Source organism: Bubalus kerabau, chromosome 22 (genome assembly GCF_029407905.1).
Source record: "Bubalus kerabau isolate K-KA32 ecotype Philippines breed swamp buffalo chromosome 22, PCC_UOA_SB_1v2, whole genome shotgun sequence".
Classification (NCBI taxonomy): domain Eukaryota; kingdom Metazoa; phylum Chordata; class Mammalia; order Artiodactyla; family Bovidae; genus Bubalus; species Bubalus kerabau.
The window spans coordinates 53424203-53438980 of record NC_073645.1 but is presented as its reverse complement, the minus strand read 5'-3'; the positions used below and the strand labels follow the sequence as shown (position 1 = coordinate 53438980).

Here is a 14778-nt window from a genome sequence, read left to right as displayed (position 1 = left end):
ACGGAGCCACAGGGCGCGCCTCCCATGGACGATGGCGCTCTGTGCCCATCCCACTGCGGCCAACAAGCTGTGAGCTTCTGAGCAGTCACCCAGTCCATCTGTCCATCGGTCCGTCCATCTGTTTGTTCTTAGCAGCAGCAGGTGGCTCACAGCCATCCGGCCACATGACGGAATCTCGGCCTGGACCTGGGGCTGACGTTTCTGAGCCCACAGGTGCCATGGCCTTGAACCCTGGGGCACAGCCACCCCGTTGCTCCCCCGCCCCCACCCCCGGGCCATGCCCTCTCTTTGGCAAGGCGCCCCGGCCCCGGGCCTGGCCCTCAGGTGGGGCTGTGCCCCTCACCCCCAGCCACACCCACCTCACCCCAGGAGGAGGCGGAGGCCAGGCAGCTGCCCCCAGACTTACTTGACAAACTTGTCCACGTGCGACATGGACGCTTCATAGTTCTTCCCTCCGAACTCCTGGCAGTGCAGGGCCAGGAAGTGTGGCCTGTGAGCGTGGACGACCTGCGGAGGAGAGGCAGGCGTCAGGGCGGCCCCACCCTGGGCCGTGGTCCCCAGGGCCCTGTGCTGAGGCCCCAGGGAGCTCCTGGTCTCTCAGGAATGCTGGTGTCCCCCACCATGGCGGGAGGTCCTGTGTCGGCCATGGAGCAGCGGGCAGGGCCCAGAGGACAGCCATCCTGACACTGCCGTGGCCCCGTGGGGGTGCGGGTGCATGCGTGTCATGTGCACGTGTTGTATGTGTGTGTCGGGGCTGTGCACATGTGTGTGCATGTTTCCCACCATCTAGGAGGGAGCAGGGCTTTCCTGGTGGCTCAGACAGTGAAGAACCTGCCTGCAATGCGGAGACCTGGGTTCAATCCCTGGGTCGGGAGGATTCCCTGGAGAAGCAAATGGCGACCCACATCCCACGGACGCAGGAGCCTGGTGGGCTACAGTCCACGGGGCCACAAACAATCAGACACAACTGAGCGACTAACACAGCACAGGACGAGCAGAGCTGGCCGCGAGGGCGGGCGCTGTCTCACGCCCACTCGCACTTGAACCCCAGCCCACCCCCTGGCGAGGTGGACACGCCGCAGCGGTCAGCGGGACTGGGTGCAGCCACGCAGTGGCAGGCGGCAGAGCTGGTGGGCCCACTGCTCCAGGCTCGGCTCAGCCCAGCCCCTGGGGCCGGGCCCGCAGCATCTCCCTGGTCACCAGGGTCCACTCCGGGCGCAAACCAGACTGGCCCCGAGGCGGCGCCCAGCCGGGCCTCCCTCCTGTCATTCGACCTCGACCACGGAGTCGTCCTCGGAGCTGCGGCCCTGCAGCCTGGAGGCTCTGCCAGGAGTACAAGAGGGCCGTCCTGAGAGGGGAGCCATCCTGAGTGGGGGAGCCGTCCTGAGGGGGAGCCGTCCTTAAGGGGGAGCCGTCCTGAGTGGGGGAGCGTCCTGAGTTGGGGAGCCGTCCTGAGTGGGGGAGCCGTCCTGAGGGGGAGCCGTCCTGAGTTGGGAAGCCGTCCTGAGGGGGAGCCGTCCTGAGGGAGGGCCGTCCTGAGGTGGGGAGCCAATCCTGAGGGGGAGCCATTCTGCGGGAGGGCCATCCTGAGTGGGGAAGCCGTCCTGAGGGGGGGAGCTGTCCTGAGGGGGAGAGCCGTCCTGAGTCGGGGAGCTGTCCTGAGAGGGAGCCGTCCAGCGGCCGTGCCACCCTGCAGCCCTCCCTGCACAGAGTCCTGACTCGGGCGACGACGGCCCAGACCCGCCTCTCCCCTGGGACCTGAAACAGGCGGGGCGTCGGGAGCGACCCTCGGGTCACCGGGGCAGGTGTGGACCCACACGGGCTCACGGGGGGACCCGGAGGTCGCGGCCCCACCCCCTGGGGCGCCCACAGCTGGGGAGTGGGCAGCAGCGCCAGGACGTCCACGAGGCCGCAGCCAGGGCAGGGTGGCCAGGACAGACAGCGAGGCCGGTGCTGGGGAAGCAGCAGGGCCCCAGCCGTCCACACCCGTGCCCCGCCCGTCCTCTGCTCTGCTCTACCCTTGGTGCAGCGACACGGCCGGCCCCGCAGCGCTCACCGAGACCCTGGAGCCACCCTGGCCTCCCCCGCCCACCATCCCAGAGGCAGGCCTCCCACAGCAGGCGACCCACCCCAGGGCCACAGTACTGCTTCCCACACCGCCTGCACCCAGCCTCGGCCACCGCGTCCTGCCCAGAGGTCAGCGAGCCGTGGGCGGACGGGCTGCGGTCAACGGGCTGAGACACGGCTCCTCTGGGCACAGGGCAGTGAGGGCCCCGACGGGAAGGGGCTACACCTGGCGCTCAGCCAGCTGACCAGAGAGCAGGCCGGGGGGAGGGGCGTGGGGCCAGGCCCTGGAGCGGAGCGCAGAGTGCCGGGCAGGGCAGAAGGACGCCGCGCTCGGCAGCAGCTGCCCCCTGACCTGAGATGGTGAGTGGCACGTCCAGCTTCAGGGAGTGTGCCCAGACCCGGGTGTGCCCTCAGGGAAGGGCACGCGGTGACACCCGGCTCGCACCTGCGTTCCGTCTGAGCAGGGTACAGGATGTTCACCAGGGCACTTTCACTGCCTCCTCAACACAGGCCTGCCTGGACCCCCCATACCTGGACTCCAGCCTCAGGGCTCAAGGAACCAGGCAGCACACCTCCCAGCGGGCGCCTCACCCAACACCCCACAGCCGGGCAGGGACCTGGGCACTCCGGCAGCAGACCACCTCCACAACCAGGGCAGGCTGCGGGCTGGCTTCCGGGTCCGGGCCCGGGCCGGGGCCGCAAAGGGCACGAGGGACCCCGGTCAGAAGTGGCCTGGGGCAGCCTGGGTCAGGTCACCAGACGGCCTGGCCTCAGGCCCAGGAACCAGTGACGGGACAGCGTAGTCACGTGAAGGCCACCAAAAGCTACGTGATGTGCGCGGCTGTCACCCGCCGCAGCTGGCACCTGGGACAACACACAAAGCCAGACCTTCATGAGGGGCCCAGGGTTCCACCCGAGCGGCTCCCCCTGGACGCCAGGAGCTACACAGACGGGGAGGGGCCCGGACACGCGCATGTCATCCCAAGGAAGCTGGCGGCTCATGACCCCACTCAGGGCTGCGTCCTCTGGGCCCAGTCCCCTTGCCCTGCAGCTCAGGCCCAGCTCCAGTCCGGGGGCGGGAAGGGCAGAAGGGACCCCAGAGACGGGCAGGGCTCTCGCGTGGGCTCCTGCAGGTCACACTGCCACGCCGTGCACAGAGGTTGTGGGTCACCAGAGTATGGCAGCGACCACACATGAGTCCCCAGGGAGGGCCGAGCGATGCTTTCCAGGACGCCTCGCGGCGACTCAGGGAGGCCAGGACGTGACTCCCCAAGCAGCCACCTCGGGCCAGGCGGGTCCCTCTGGGTGGGGATTTGCTGCCCGCCTTCATGCCCGCACGCATCTCCCTCATGAGACCACTCACTCTGTCGTGGTCTGAACTGAAGTGGCCTTTTAAGGCACAGAATTCACTATTCACATGACATCAAACTCCTCAAACACTTGACTCTGATCCCACAAATCTCAAAAAAATGAAGGATCCAAAAATAGCCCACCCGCGCCCCTCCGCACGTCGGGGAGCCCCCAGTGGCCCGCACGCCCGGCACACCCGCCACAGGGTCAGTGGGGAAGCCCCTCCACACAGAGGAGAGAGGAGGGTGCTTCAAAAGCCACGATGAGGCGCCAGGATGAGCTCACGCAGGAGTGGACGGGAGGAGACAAAGGCACGTCTCGCATGAGAACGAAGGTGCTGAAATGACAGGTCCTCATCACAAAGTGTTTGGGGAGAAAAGTGACAGACGCCTGCGAGAAGGGCCCGCATGTCAGGAGAGCAGCCGCCACACCCATCTCCGCACATTGCAGACCACACACCCTCCACGCCAGAGGCCACACGGGGTCCACAGAGGCTCTCCCTGGGCAGGCTGGGGACGAACGCACAGCTAGGAACGGGGCTCGGGGGAGACAGCAGGTTCAGAGGAGCCTGGGCCCCACAAGGAGCATCGGGGTGGGGGTGGGTCAGGGGGGTTTGCGGGGCCCTGCAGGGAGCGGGAGAGAAGCCTGACGCCACATCAGAGTTTAACCAGCACTCTCGGTCCACCCAGGACAGGCTACACACACACACACACACACACACACACACACACTTAGATCCACGAGTTCATGATGACACTAACCACCCCCCACCCATGCCAGTCAGAGTGGAGTCAGGACACCCCTCTGAAAACTGGTGGATGAAGAGAATGAAGCCCTCCTTCCCTCCTGTGTCTCTGGGGAAATGGGAGGGCAAGCCCCCCTCAGGGAAACGTCAAGCCAAGAAATGGAGGGGAACCGCTGGGACTAGACTCTGCGCAGCCACACGGGAACCCAGAGCTTCTGGCTGAGAAGCGGGTACAGAGAGGCCCCCATGCGAAAACCCAAACCAACTTTCAATCCAAACGGAATCGAAGCAGCCGGGAGAAACAGAACAGAAAGGGTGAGGGGCGGGGGGCGGGGTGTAGGTGGCTGGGCTCACAGCTTCTGGATCTAACGGCAGCCTGGTGACCAGTCCACACGGCGCAGTCACACTCCGGCCCTGGGCAGGGGAGGCCCAAGGCGGCTGCAGATGGCAGGAAACACTCAGCCTGGCGGGGTCCACGGGCCCAGCTGCAGGGCGCCAGGAGGCCCCACTTCTGCAGAGCAGGGCCGCAGGGAGGATGGGCCGGCTGCAGCGGGAATGTGAGCCGGGGAGCAGGGGGCAGGCGGGCGCTCTGAGACGCAGAGGAGGCACCCCCTCGCCCACAGCAGGCGGCACAGCTTTGCCCGACGGACAGAAGAGGGTGCTGTGAGGCCAGGAACACGACCTGCACAGAGGCCACTGGGGGCGGGCAGAGGGAGGGCGCGTCAGCCCTTTCCTCAGGGCTGCGGCCCGAGAGGAAAGAGCACCCCCAGGAAGAGGCCGCCCTCGACAGAGGCACAGAGCAGCCCAGAGCTGCGAGCTCCATGCAGACAGAGCTGAACATCCAAACAGGCGCCGAGGGGAGGAGAAACCCAAAAGAGAGACGGGATCAACCGCAGGACAGAAATGGGGAAAAGGACAAAATCGTCCCAGAAGAGAAGAGCACGTTACAGAGCGCCCGAGGGAGAACCCACTTCGAGGAAAGTTCAGCAAGGGCCACACAGGCCACCAAAACCCAAGAAAGTGAAAAGAGCGTCAGTAAGAGGGCAGGGGCAGGGGCGGGTGTGGGCGAGGGCAGGTGGGGAGCCCCTGCGCCCCGGTCCCCAGGGGAGAGAGCGAGGCAGGGCCCGGAGCTCACATCTAAACTTGGGGGCCCCGGGAAGCCTCCCAAGGCAGGGGAGCTGAACCACACTGAGGGGCGCCTGAGCACCAGAGGGAATCACCCCAGAGCAACGGACTCCCAGACACTCCCCAGCGAAAGACAAGTCCTCCAGGCTCCCAGGAAACAGCCCCCGAGACCCACACCAGAGCCAGAGACCCACACCAGAGCCAGAGACCCACACCAGAACCACCAACACTCACATCAGAACCAGAGACCCACACCAGAGCCAGAGACCCACACCAGAGCCAGAGACCCACACCAGAACCACCAACACCCACATCAGAACCAGAGACCCACACCAGAGCCAAAGACTCACACCAGAGCCAGAGACCCACACCAGAACCAATGATACCCACACCAGAACCGCTGGCACCCACACCAGAACCAGAGACCCACACCAGAGCCAGAGACCCACACCAGAGCCAGAGACCCTCACCAGAACCAATGATACCCACACCAGAACCGCTGACACCCACATCAGAACCAGAGACCCACACCAGAGCCAGAGACCCACACCAGAACCACCAACACTCACATCAGAACCAGAGATCCACACCAGAACCGCCGACACCCACACCAGAACTAACGTCTAAGTGGAGCAGTGGCAGAACCACCTTTTATAAAAAGGATGCTCTGGCTTGCATCCTCAATGCGAGCAAGTATAAGCCAAGAATCACACAACTCAGCCAACCATCCTTCAAACGTTTTCACGAGTAAACTCAGGAGGGCTCTGTCCCCGTGAGCCTGTGTGGAGCTCCACTAGAGCAGGCTGGGCAGACGCTGACCGGGGGACCAGTGCAGACTCAGGCCCCACGGCCGGCAGACTCAGGCCCCACGGCCGGCAGCCTCGAGGCAACGCCGCTGGGCAGGTGTGGAGGCCACGCGAGGGGGTGAGGCCGCCCCGGGAGCCTGACCCCAGGCCAGGTGGCAGGTCGGACCGGCTAGGGTGGGGGGGAGGGACGGGATGCTGACCCTTGATTTAAAGTAGCAACTATAACTCATAGTTTACAGCAACTATAAGCCGCCGGCTGGAGCCCCCAGTGCAGGCGGAGGGACAGCACATGTTGCTCGGAAAGCTACACGGTCCCAGCGCGTCCACGTGGCACATGAAGGAGCAGGATGTCAACCAGAGGCAGGGGACTCAAAACCCACAGCTACCAGGAAAACACTTCGTGAAAGGCCAGACGCCAGTAAACAATTTCAAATGGAACGCGAAAGAAAAAGAGAAATAATCCAAAAGAAAGCAGAAATGGGGAAATAAAGCGACAACCCAGAAGGTGTAAACATAACACAGATAACACAAGGGCAGGCCCCAAGCCCACCGTGCCGACGGCCACACTGAACACTGATGGCCTGGACCCACACTGAGCGGCAGGGCTGCCTGGCCACCGTGGACAGTGGCAGCCGCGCCGGACAGCGCAGAGCAGAGCGCCCGCCACAGAAGGCCCGGCGAGACGAGGCCCCGCTGGCACCTGTGCCCCAGGGGCCGGGAGGCGCCTCAGGGAGCGGCAGGGGCTCCAGAGGACGACGGGCACAGGACGACCACAGAGGGCTCGGGAGGCAGATGCACACGTGCACACGCCAGTGACAGGAACGCACACGCGAGTGCACGCACACACACGCGCGTGTGCACAGTGCCCTGACAGAGCCCAGGACGCGGCTGCGGGGCGCACCCTCTCCTGTGGCCCACTCGGCAGGAAAGGCCGTCGCCAGGCCACAGAACAAACCACAGGCTGCTGCCCCGGCCTTTCAGGGGTCACAGTCGAAGATGGAGAAGCTCCATACGGTCAGCCAAGACAAGACCGGGAGCTCACTAGGGCTCAGAGTATCATCTCCTCATTGCAAAATTCAGGCTTCAGTCGAACAAAGTAGGGAAAACCACTAGGCCATTCAGGTGTGATCTAAATCAAACCCCTTATATCTATACACTGGAGGAGACAGATAGATTCAAGGCATTAGATACGGTAGACACAGTGCCTGGGGAACTGTGGATGGGGTTCGTAATATTGTACAGGAGGCGGCAACTGAAACCATCCCCAAGAAAAAGAAATAGATAAAAACAAAATGGTTGTCTGAGGGCGCTCTACAAATAGCCGAGGAGAGAAGAGAAACGAAAGGCAAAGGAGATGCATTCATACCCATTTGAATGCAGAGTTCCAGAGAACAGCAAGCAGAGATAAGGAAGTCTTCCTCAGTGATCAAAACAAAGAAACAGAGGAAAACAACAGAATGGGAAACACCAGAGGTCGCTTCAAGAAAATTGGATGTACCAAGTGAACACTTCGTTTAAGAACAGGCACAGTGAAGAAGAGAAACAGGCAGGACCTAACAGAAGAAGAAGAGGCTAAGAAGAGGTGGCAAGGATACACAGGAGAACCATACAAGGAGCGTCTAATCACCTGGATGACCATGATAGTGCGGTCACTCACCTAGAGCCAGACGTTCTGGACTGTGAAGTTAAGTGGGACTTAGGAAGCATCACTACTAACAAAGCTAGTGGAGGCGATAGAATTCTAGCTCAGCTATTTAAAATCCTAAAAGATGATGCTGTGAAAGTGCTGCACTCAATATGTTAGCAAATCTGGAAAACTCAGCTGTGGCCACAGGCCTAGAAAAGGCCAATTTTCATTTCAATGCCAAAGAAAGGCAATGCCAAAGAATGTTCAAACCGCTGTATAATTGCACTCATTTCACATGCTAGTAAGGTTACACTCCTTCAAGCTCGGCTTTAACAGTATGTGAACCGAGAACTTCCAGGTGTTCAAGCTGCATTTCAAAGAGGCAGAGGAACAAGAGATCAAATTGCCAACATTCACTGGATCATGGAGAAAGCAAGGCAATTCCAGAAAAACATCTACTTCTGCTTCACTGACTATGCTAAAGCCTTTGACTGTGTGTATCACAACAAACTGTGGAAAATTCTTAAAGAGATGGAGTACCAGACCACCTTACCTGTTTCCTGAGAAACGTGTATGTAGGTCAAGAAGCAACGATTAGAACCAGATATAGCACAACTGAGTAGTTCAAAATTGGGAAAGGAATACAACAAGGCTGTATTTTGACACCCTGCTTATTTAACTTGTGCAGAGTACATCATGTGAAAGGCCGGGATGGATGAAGCACAAACTGGAATCAAAATTGTCAGGAGAAATATCAACAACTTCAGATATGCAGATGATACCACTTTAATGGCAGAAAGTGAAGAGGAACTAAAGAACCTCTTGATGAAGGTGAAAGAGGAGATTAAAAAAAGCTGGCTTGAAACTCAACACTCAAAAATCTAAGATCATGGCATCTAATCCTATCACTTCATGGTAAATAGAAGGGGAAAGTGGAAGCAGCGACAGATTTTGTTTTTGTGGGCTCCAAAATCACTGTGGATACTGACTGTAGCCATGAAATTAAAAGACGCTTGCTCCTTGGAAGAAAAGCTATGACAAACCTAGACATTGTAATAAAAAGCAGAGGCATCATTTTGCCAACAAACCATCTAGTCAAAGCTATGGTTTTTCCAGTGGTCATGTATGGATGTGAGAGCTGGACCATAAAGAAGGCTGAGCGCCGAAGAATGGATGCTTTTGAGCTGTGGTGTTGGAGAAGACTCTTGAGAGTCCCTTGGACTGCAAGGATATCCAACCAGTCCATCCTAAAGGAGATCAGCCCTGAATATTCATTGGAAGGACTGATGCCAAAGCTGAAAGTCCATACTTTGGCCACCTGATGCGAAGAGCTGACTCATTGGAAAAGACCCTGATGGCTGGGAAAGATTGAAGGCGGGAGGAGAAGGGGACGATAGAGGATGAGATGGTTGGATGGCATCACCAACTCAATGGACATGAGTTTGAGTAAACTCTGGGAGATAGTGGAGGACAGGGAGGCCTGGCGTGCTGCAGTCCATGGGGTCGCAAAGAGTCGGACCCGACTGAGCGACTGAACAGCAGCACGCACCGCTGCCCCAGGCTCCCTGAGCACCCCTTCCTCACGTGCCTGCCTTGCTCACTCACTGTGCTCAGGACGGACGCAGAGCAAGCGCCGGGCGGCGTGTCAGTTCAACACCACCACAAGTCCGCGGGGGCAGGACCAGCTGTCACCTGGGGGACCCCGGGACCAGGAGTGAGAGTGCAGGCCTGGAGCTCTCTGGGCCGCTGAGGTCAGATCTGCAGGCCTCCCCCTGCCTCCGGGAAGGAGCCTAGACGGAGAGCCCTTCGGGGAGGATGGCACGGCTGTCTTGAGGATGGACAGGAAAGTCCCTCCAAGATGTGGGCAGCGAGCTCAGGCCACGACTGGTGGGAAGGAGCTCAGAGAAGCAGGAGCTGGACGGGCAGGGGATTCCTGGCCCTGGGGGTCAGGGTCGGGGCCTCCGCTGCTTAGGCTCTAACTGGGCTCCCATCCTGCCCACCTGGGACAGGGTGGCTGCCCACATCTGCACATGCGCTGGGCCAACATTCTTTACCAAAAAAAGGAGCTTCTGCGAACTCTAGGGGAGAAACATAGGCAACTGAGAGAAATACGTGGGTTCTTTCCTAGGAAGGCTCAAGAAAAATATTTTGGAAAAGAGTGAATTAGAGATTTTGGCAAGGAAAAGCTGAGGGAATTAAAAATAAAAACAAAAACACACCACGCAGCCAAACAAAACCAGGCCCTGTCCTGACGCTGTGCAGGTGGTGAGGAGAGGGCGGCCCTGGTCTCCAGGACACGCAGAGCTGCCCGGCCCCGCTAAAAATAGCAGCAGCCAGGCCTTGTTAGGCCTGCTCCAGAGAGAAGTATCTGAGTTACCTAAAAAGGAATTACACCCTACAGACAACCCAGCACAGGCCGGAGAGCCGAGATAAGGAGCGAAAAGGGACAAAGGAATTTCTCCGGAGGCAAGATTGCTATTTACCAGCTACGCCTGAGAACACCCTGCGGAGACGTCTGTGACCCTCAGCCTGGGAGGCGGGGGTCCTCTGGATGCCCAGCTTCCCGCCCTCCGCCACAGGGCTGCGCCAGGACGGTGTGGGGGAGGCGGGGGTCTGCCCCCCGAGAAGGCCCAGACTCAGCTCCTGGCAGCCCCGACTGGACGCGCTCCCAGAGCCCAGGCCCCACAGCCGCTGCCGGCCGGCACCCAGGGCAGCATGAGGCTCCGCGAGCTCACCAGCAGGCGGGGGGCCTGGCCGTCCGAGCAGCGAGGGTGGCTCCCGGGCCCCGTGTGGGCAGGAGGGCTGCTCCGAGTCCTTGGGGCTGGAGGATTTCTAGTGCGGCCGTTGGCCCCGGGCACCCAACAGGCGTGCCTGACTGCCGACCGCAAAGCTGAAGCAGCGTCCAGCAGGCAAACCGTGGCTTTACCCCAGAACCGGACAGACACAAAGCTGTTCCTTCCAAAGGGGCAGAAATACGGAGCTTGGTCCGCTCTTAACACACCTGTTGCTTGGGACATCAGAGGTCTCTAAGAATGACTTGATTTTCATTTAAGAAGCACCTTCCCCGTTGAGGGGCGCACAGGATGGAAGCAGGTCCCGCGCCGACGGGATGCCCCCTGCCTCCTGGCTCTCCCCGTGGACCCCGGGGCCAGCTGGCGGCCACAGCTTCCTGATCTCAGCCCTAGAACCTCCTCCCTGAAGCCACCCGCTTCCTCAGGGTGGTTTCCAGTTTTTTGGGGATGCACATGCTGACCATGGGCCGAAAGGCTGCCGAGAGCACCCCATACAGCCTCTGACCACAGCAGCCCCATGGGTGTGAGTGAGCCCCCCCCAGGATCCACCTCGGGGGGCCCACCTCTCTCCGTATCAGAAGGGAAGCCTGGACATACGGGTGCCACCATGTCAGTCGGCTCCCAGGGAGCACCCACCTCTCTCCGTATCAGAGGGAGACAGGGAGCCGCAGCTCTGGCTGGGGTGGGGGTGGGGGTCCAAGGGCCCGGATGTGATGCTCGTGCGCGCCGGGCACTTACAGGGGCAACTCGGGGCGTGTGGGGCGGACGGCACAGCGATCCCCGCCTGGCTGCACTGCTACGCGTGACCACGCTGACCGGGCACGAAGCGGCTCCTTAAGGCCAGGGAGGCTTGTCATCGGGCCCCCGTGGGCCCCAGGAAGTGTGCCCTCTTCACACGCCGTGAGGGCGGGCTGCCATCCACGGCCGCAGTACAGACTAGCGGCGTCAGCAGCCCGTTGCGGGCTCGGCGGGTCTGCAGGGAGGACCTCCCACCCCGACACGAAGGAGGCTGAGCACTGGGGGCAGCTGCAGACTCAGGCTGAGCCCAGAGCAGAGAGCGGCAGGTGAGGAGGGGCCCCACGCAGAAGGCACAGGGCACTGTCTGCACCCCTGCCTCCCCGCCCAGCCCCCATCCCGCAGGAGCGCCTCCCTCCTGTCTCCACACACCACACCAGCAGGCCAGAGCACGCGCCTGGCTTCTCAGAGGCTGACGAAGAGAGCAGCGGGGACCCTGCCTCTGGTCTCCCTGGAGAGGGACACCTCCCTGCTGCCTCGGGCCTTTCCTGATTGCTCTCATCGCTGCATAGACATTTAGTTCAGTTCAGTCGCTCAGTCGTGTCTGACTCTTTGCGAACCCCTGGACTGCAGCACGCCAGGCCTCCCTATCCATGAGCAACTCCCGGAGTTTACTCAAACTCATGTCCATTGAGTCAGTGATGCCATCCAACCAGCTCACCCTCAGTCACCCCCTTGTCCTCCCGCCTTCAATCGTTCCCAGCATCAGAGTCTTTTCCAATGAGTCAGCGCTTTGCATCAGGTGGCCAAAGTGTTGGAGTTTCAGCTTTGGCATCAGTCCTTCCAATGAATATTCAGGACTGATCTCCTTTAGGATGGACTGGTTGGATCTCCTTGCAGTCCAAGGGACTCTCAAGAGTCTTCTCCAACACCACAGTTCAAAAGCATCAATTCTTCGGCGCTCAGCTTTCTTCACAGTCCAACTCTCACATACATCCATTCATGACCACTGGAAAAACCATAGCCTTGACTAGATGGACCTTTGTTGGCAAAGTAATGTCTCTGCTTTTTAATATGCGGTCTAGGTTGGTCATAGCTTTTCTGCTAAGGAGTAAGTGTCTTTTAATTTCATGGCTGCAGTCACCATCTGCAGTGATTTTGGAGCCCCAAAAAATAAAGTCTGACACTGTTCCCACTGTTTCCCCATCTATTTCCCATGAAGTGATGGGACCAGATGCCATGATCTTAGTTTTCTGAATGTTGAGTTTTAACCCAACTTTTTCACTCTCCTCTTTCACTTTCATCAAGAGGCACTTTAGTTCCTCTTCATTCTCTGCCATAAGGGTGGTATCACCTGCATTTCTGAGGTTACTGATATTTCTCCCGGCAATCTTGATTCCAGCTTATGCTTCATCCAGCCCGGCATTTCGCATGATGTACTCTGCATAGAAGTTAAATAAGTAGGGTGACAATATACAGCCTTGACTTACTCCTTTCCCAATTTGGAACCAGTCCATTGTTCCATGTCCAGTTCTAACTGTTGCTTCCTGACCTGCATACAGGTTTCTCAAGAGGCAGGTCAGGTGGTCTGGTATTCCCATCTCTTGAAGAATTTTCCACAGTTTAATGTGATCCACACAGTCAAAGGCTTTGGCGTAGTCAATAAAGCAGAAATAGATGTTTTTCTGGAACTCTCTTGCTTTCTCGATGATCCAGCAGATGTTGGCAATCTGATCTCTGGTTCATGTGCCTTTTTTAAATCCAGCTTGAGCACAGACATTAACATGTTTCGTCAGATGTGCAGCCACTCCGTCCTTTTGGTGCTGCTGTGTATGTTCACATTTAGTACAAAGGATGTTCTCATGGTGCCTGTGCTGCACACTCACTGCACTCACTTACATCAGGTAACACTCACACTTCTGTGCACTCCTCACGGCTTCCCGAAGAGCCTGTCACGCCTTCTGCCCAGACGCAGGCCGGCTCCCTCCCTTCAGTCTGCAGGACTCTACTTCCTCCGTGGCCCTACGACGAGGACCTTCACCACCATTCTGCAGGCAGGCCCTGAGCCCCACCCCCTTCCAGGGTCCCGGCAGGAAAGCATCTCATCTCCCGGGAGCTGCACCGTCAGGCTCGGGGCATGAGTGCTCGTTACAGAAGCTCCTTCCACTCAGCTTGCCGGAAGTTTTCATCAGAAATGGTTATAGAATTTCAGCAAATGCTTTTCCTGCATGTGCTGAGATGATGGTGTAGTTTTTCTTCACAGTTGGTTGACTTGAGTGATCTTATCTATTAATTTTTGAACGTTACACAGGCTTGAGCCCCTTGGTGCTCACGCATAACTTTTTGATGCGCCGCTGTTTCTATATGTGTGCGTGCACGCATGCGTGTGCATCTGTGTGTGCATGTGTGTGCATGCGTGGGTGGGTGTATGTGCGCCATGTGTGGGCATGTGTGTGTGCATCTCTCTGTGTGTGTGCATGTGCGTGCATGCGTGTGCGTGTGTGCACATGCGTGTGCGTGCGCATGTGTGCGTGCATGTGTGTCTGTGTGCGTGTGTGTGCATGCATGGGTGGGTGTGTGCGCGCATGTGTGTGTGCATCTGTGTGTGCGTGTGCGTACACGCACGTGCGTGTGTGCGTGCACACGTGTGCGTGTGTGCATCTCTGTGTGCATGCGTGTGTGTGTGCATGTGTGCACATGTGTGCATCTGCGTGTGTGTGTGCATGCGTGGATGGGTGTATGCACGCATGCACGTGCATGTGTGTGTGCGTGTGTGCGTGCGTGCACATGTGCGTGCGTCTGTGTGTGTGTATTGCATGCATTGTTACACACGTAAACAGTTCTACATGCTTGACTTGCTGAAGTTCCTTGAACTCGGGCGTTTACTCCACGCAGGAGACAGACCTGTGTTCTCACTAAGACGACTCTGTTCACCTTTGCTGTCAGGCCACTGCTCGCATCACAGCGTCACGTTTCAACCTTCTTGAAAAGCTCGACAGAAACGTCAGTGTGTCTTGCTTAGATGTTTGACAGAACTTATCAGTGTTGAGGAAAACTTTAATAAAGAGCTCGTTTATTTCTTCTCGACTTAGCTTCCTTTGCTTTTCCAAAAACATCTTCCTTTCATGTAAGTGTCCAGATTTATTGGCAAAAAGTTGTTCATGATCATTCCTTTACTATCTTTTTATTGTCTACAGGATTTTCAGTGACCATTCCTCAATGTCAAATTTCTGAAATTGATCATTCTTTCATTCTTACCTTCTACTTTCAGAAATTAGATATAGAAGAGCAAATCAAATGGAAAGTAATCAAGAAAAAGGAAAAAAAAAAAACAGTGAAAAAGAAAACAACGGACAGAATCAGTAAAATCAGAGCAGCCCCCGAGGTCAGCACAGCTAGGGAACCGCTAACCGTCCCATGGGCAGAAGGGTCTGATGTCCCTGCATCTTCGCCTGCCTGCTCATTTCTTTTTATTGGTTGTAAACATCAAATTGTGCATTCCAGCTCACTGGACACTAGCCTGAGCATCCT

The 14778-nt window shown here is 58.3% G+C and overlaps 1 protein-coding gene across 2 annotated transcripts in view; it reads right to left on the bottom strand.

Moving 5' to 3' along the window:
- The window catches only part of INPP5A (inositol polyphosphate-5-phosphatase A), a 145964-nt gene that overhangs the window by 75955 nt on the left and 55231 nt on the right, over positions 1 to 14778 (bottom strand). For both annotated transcript variants that reach the window (XM_055560676.1, XM_055560675.1), the window contains exon 3: positions 407 to 507. In XM_055560676.1, the coding sequence (XP_055416651.1) occupies positions 407 to 507 (101 nt within the window). The remainder of the gene's footprint in view (positions 1 to 406; positions 508 to 14778) is intronic.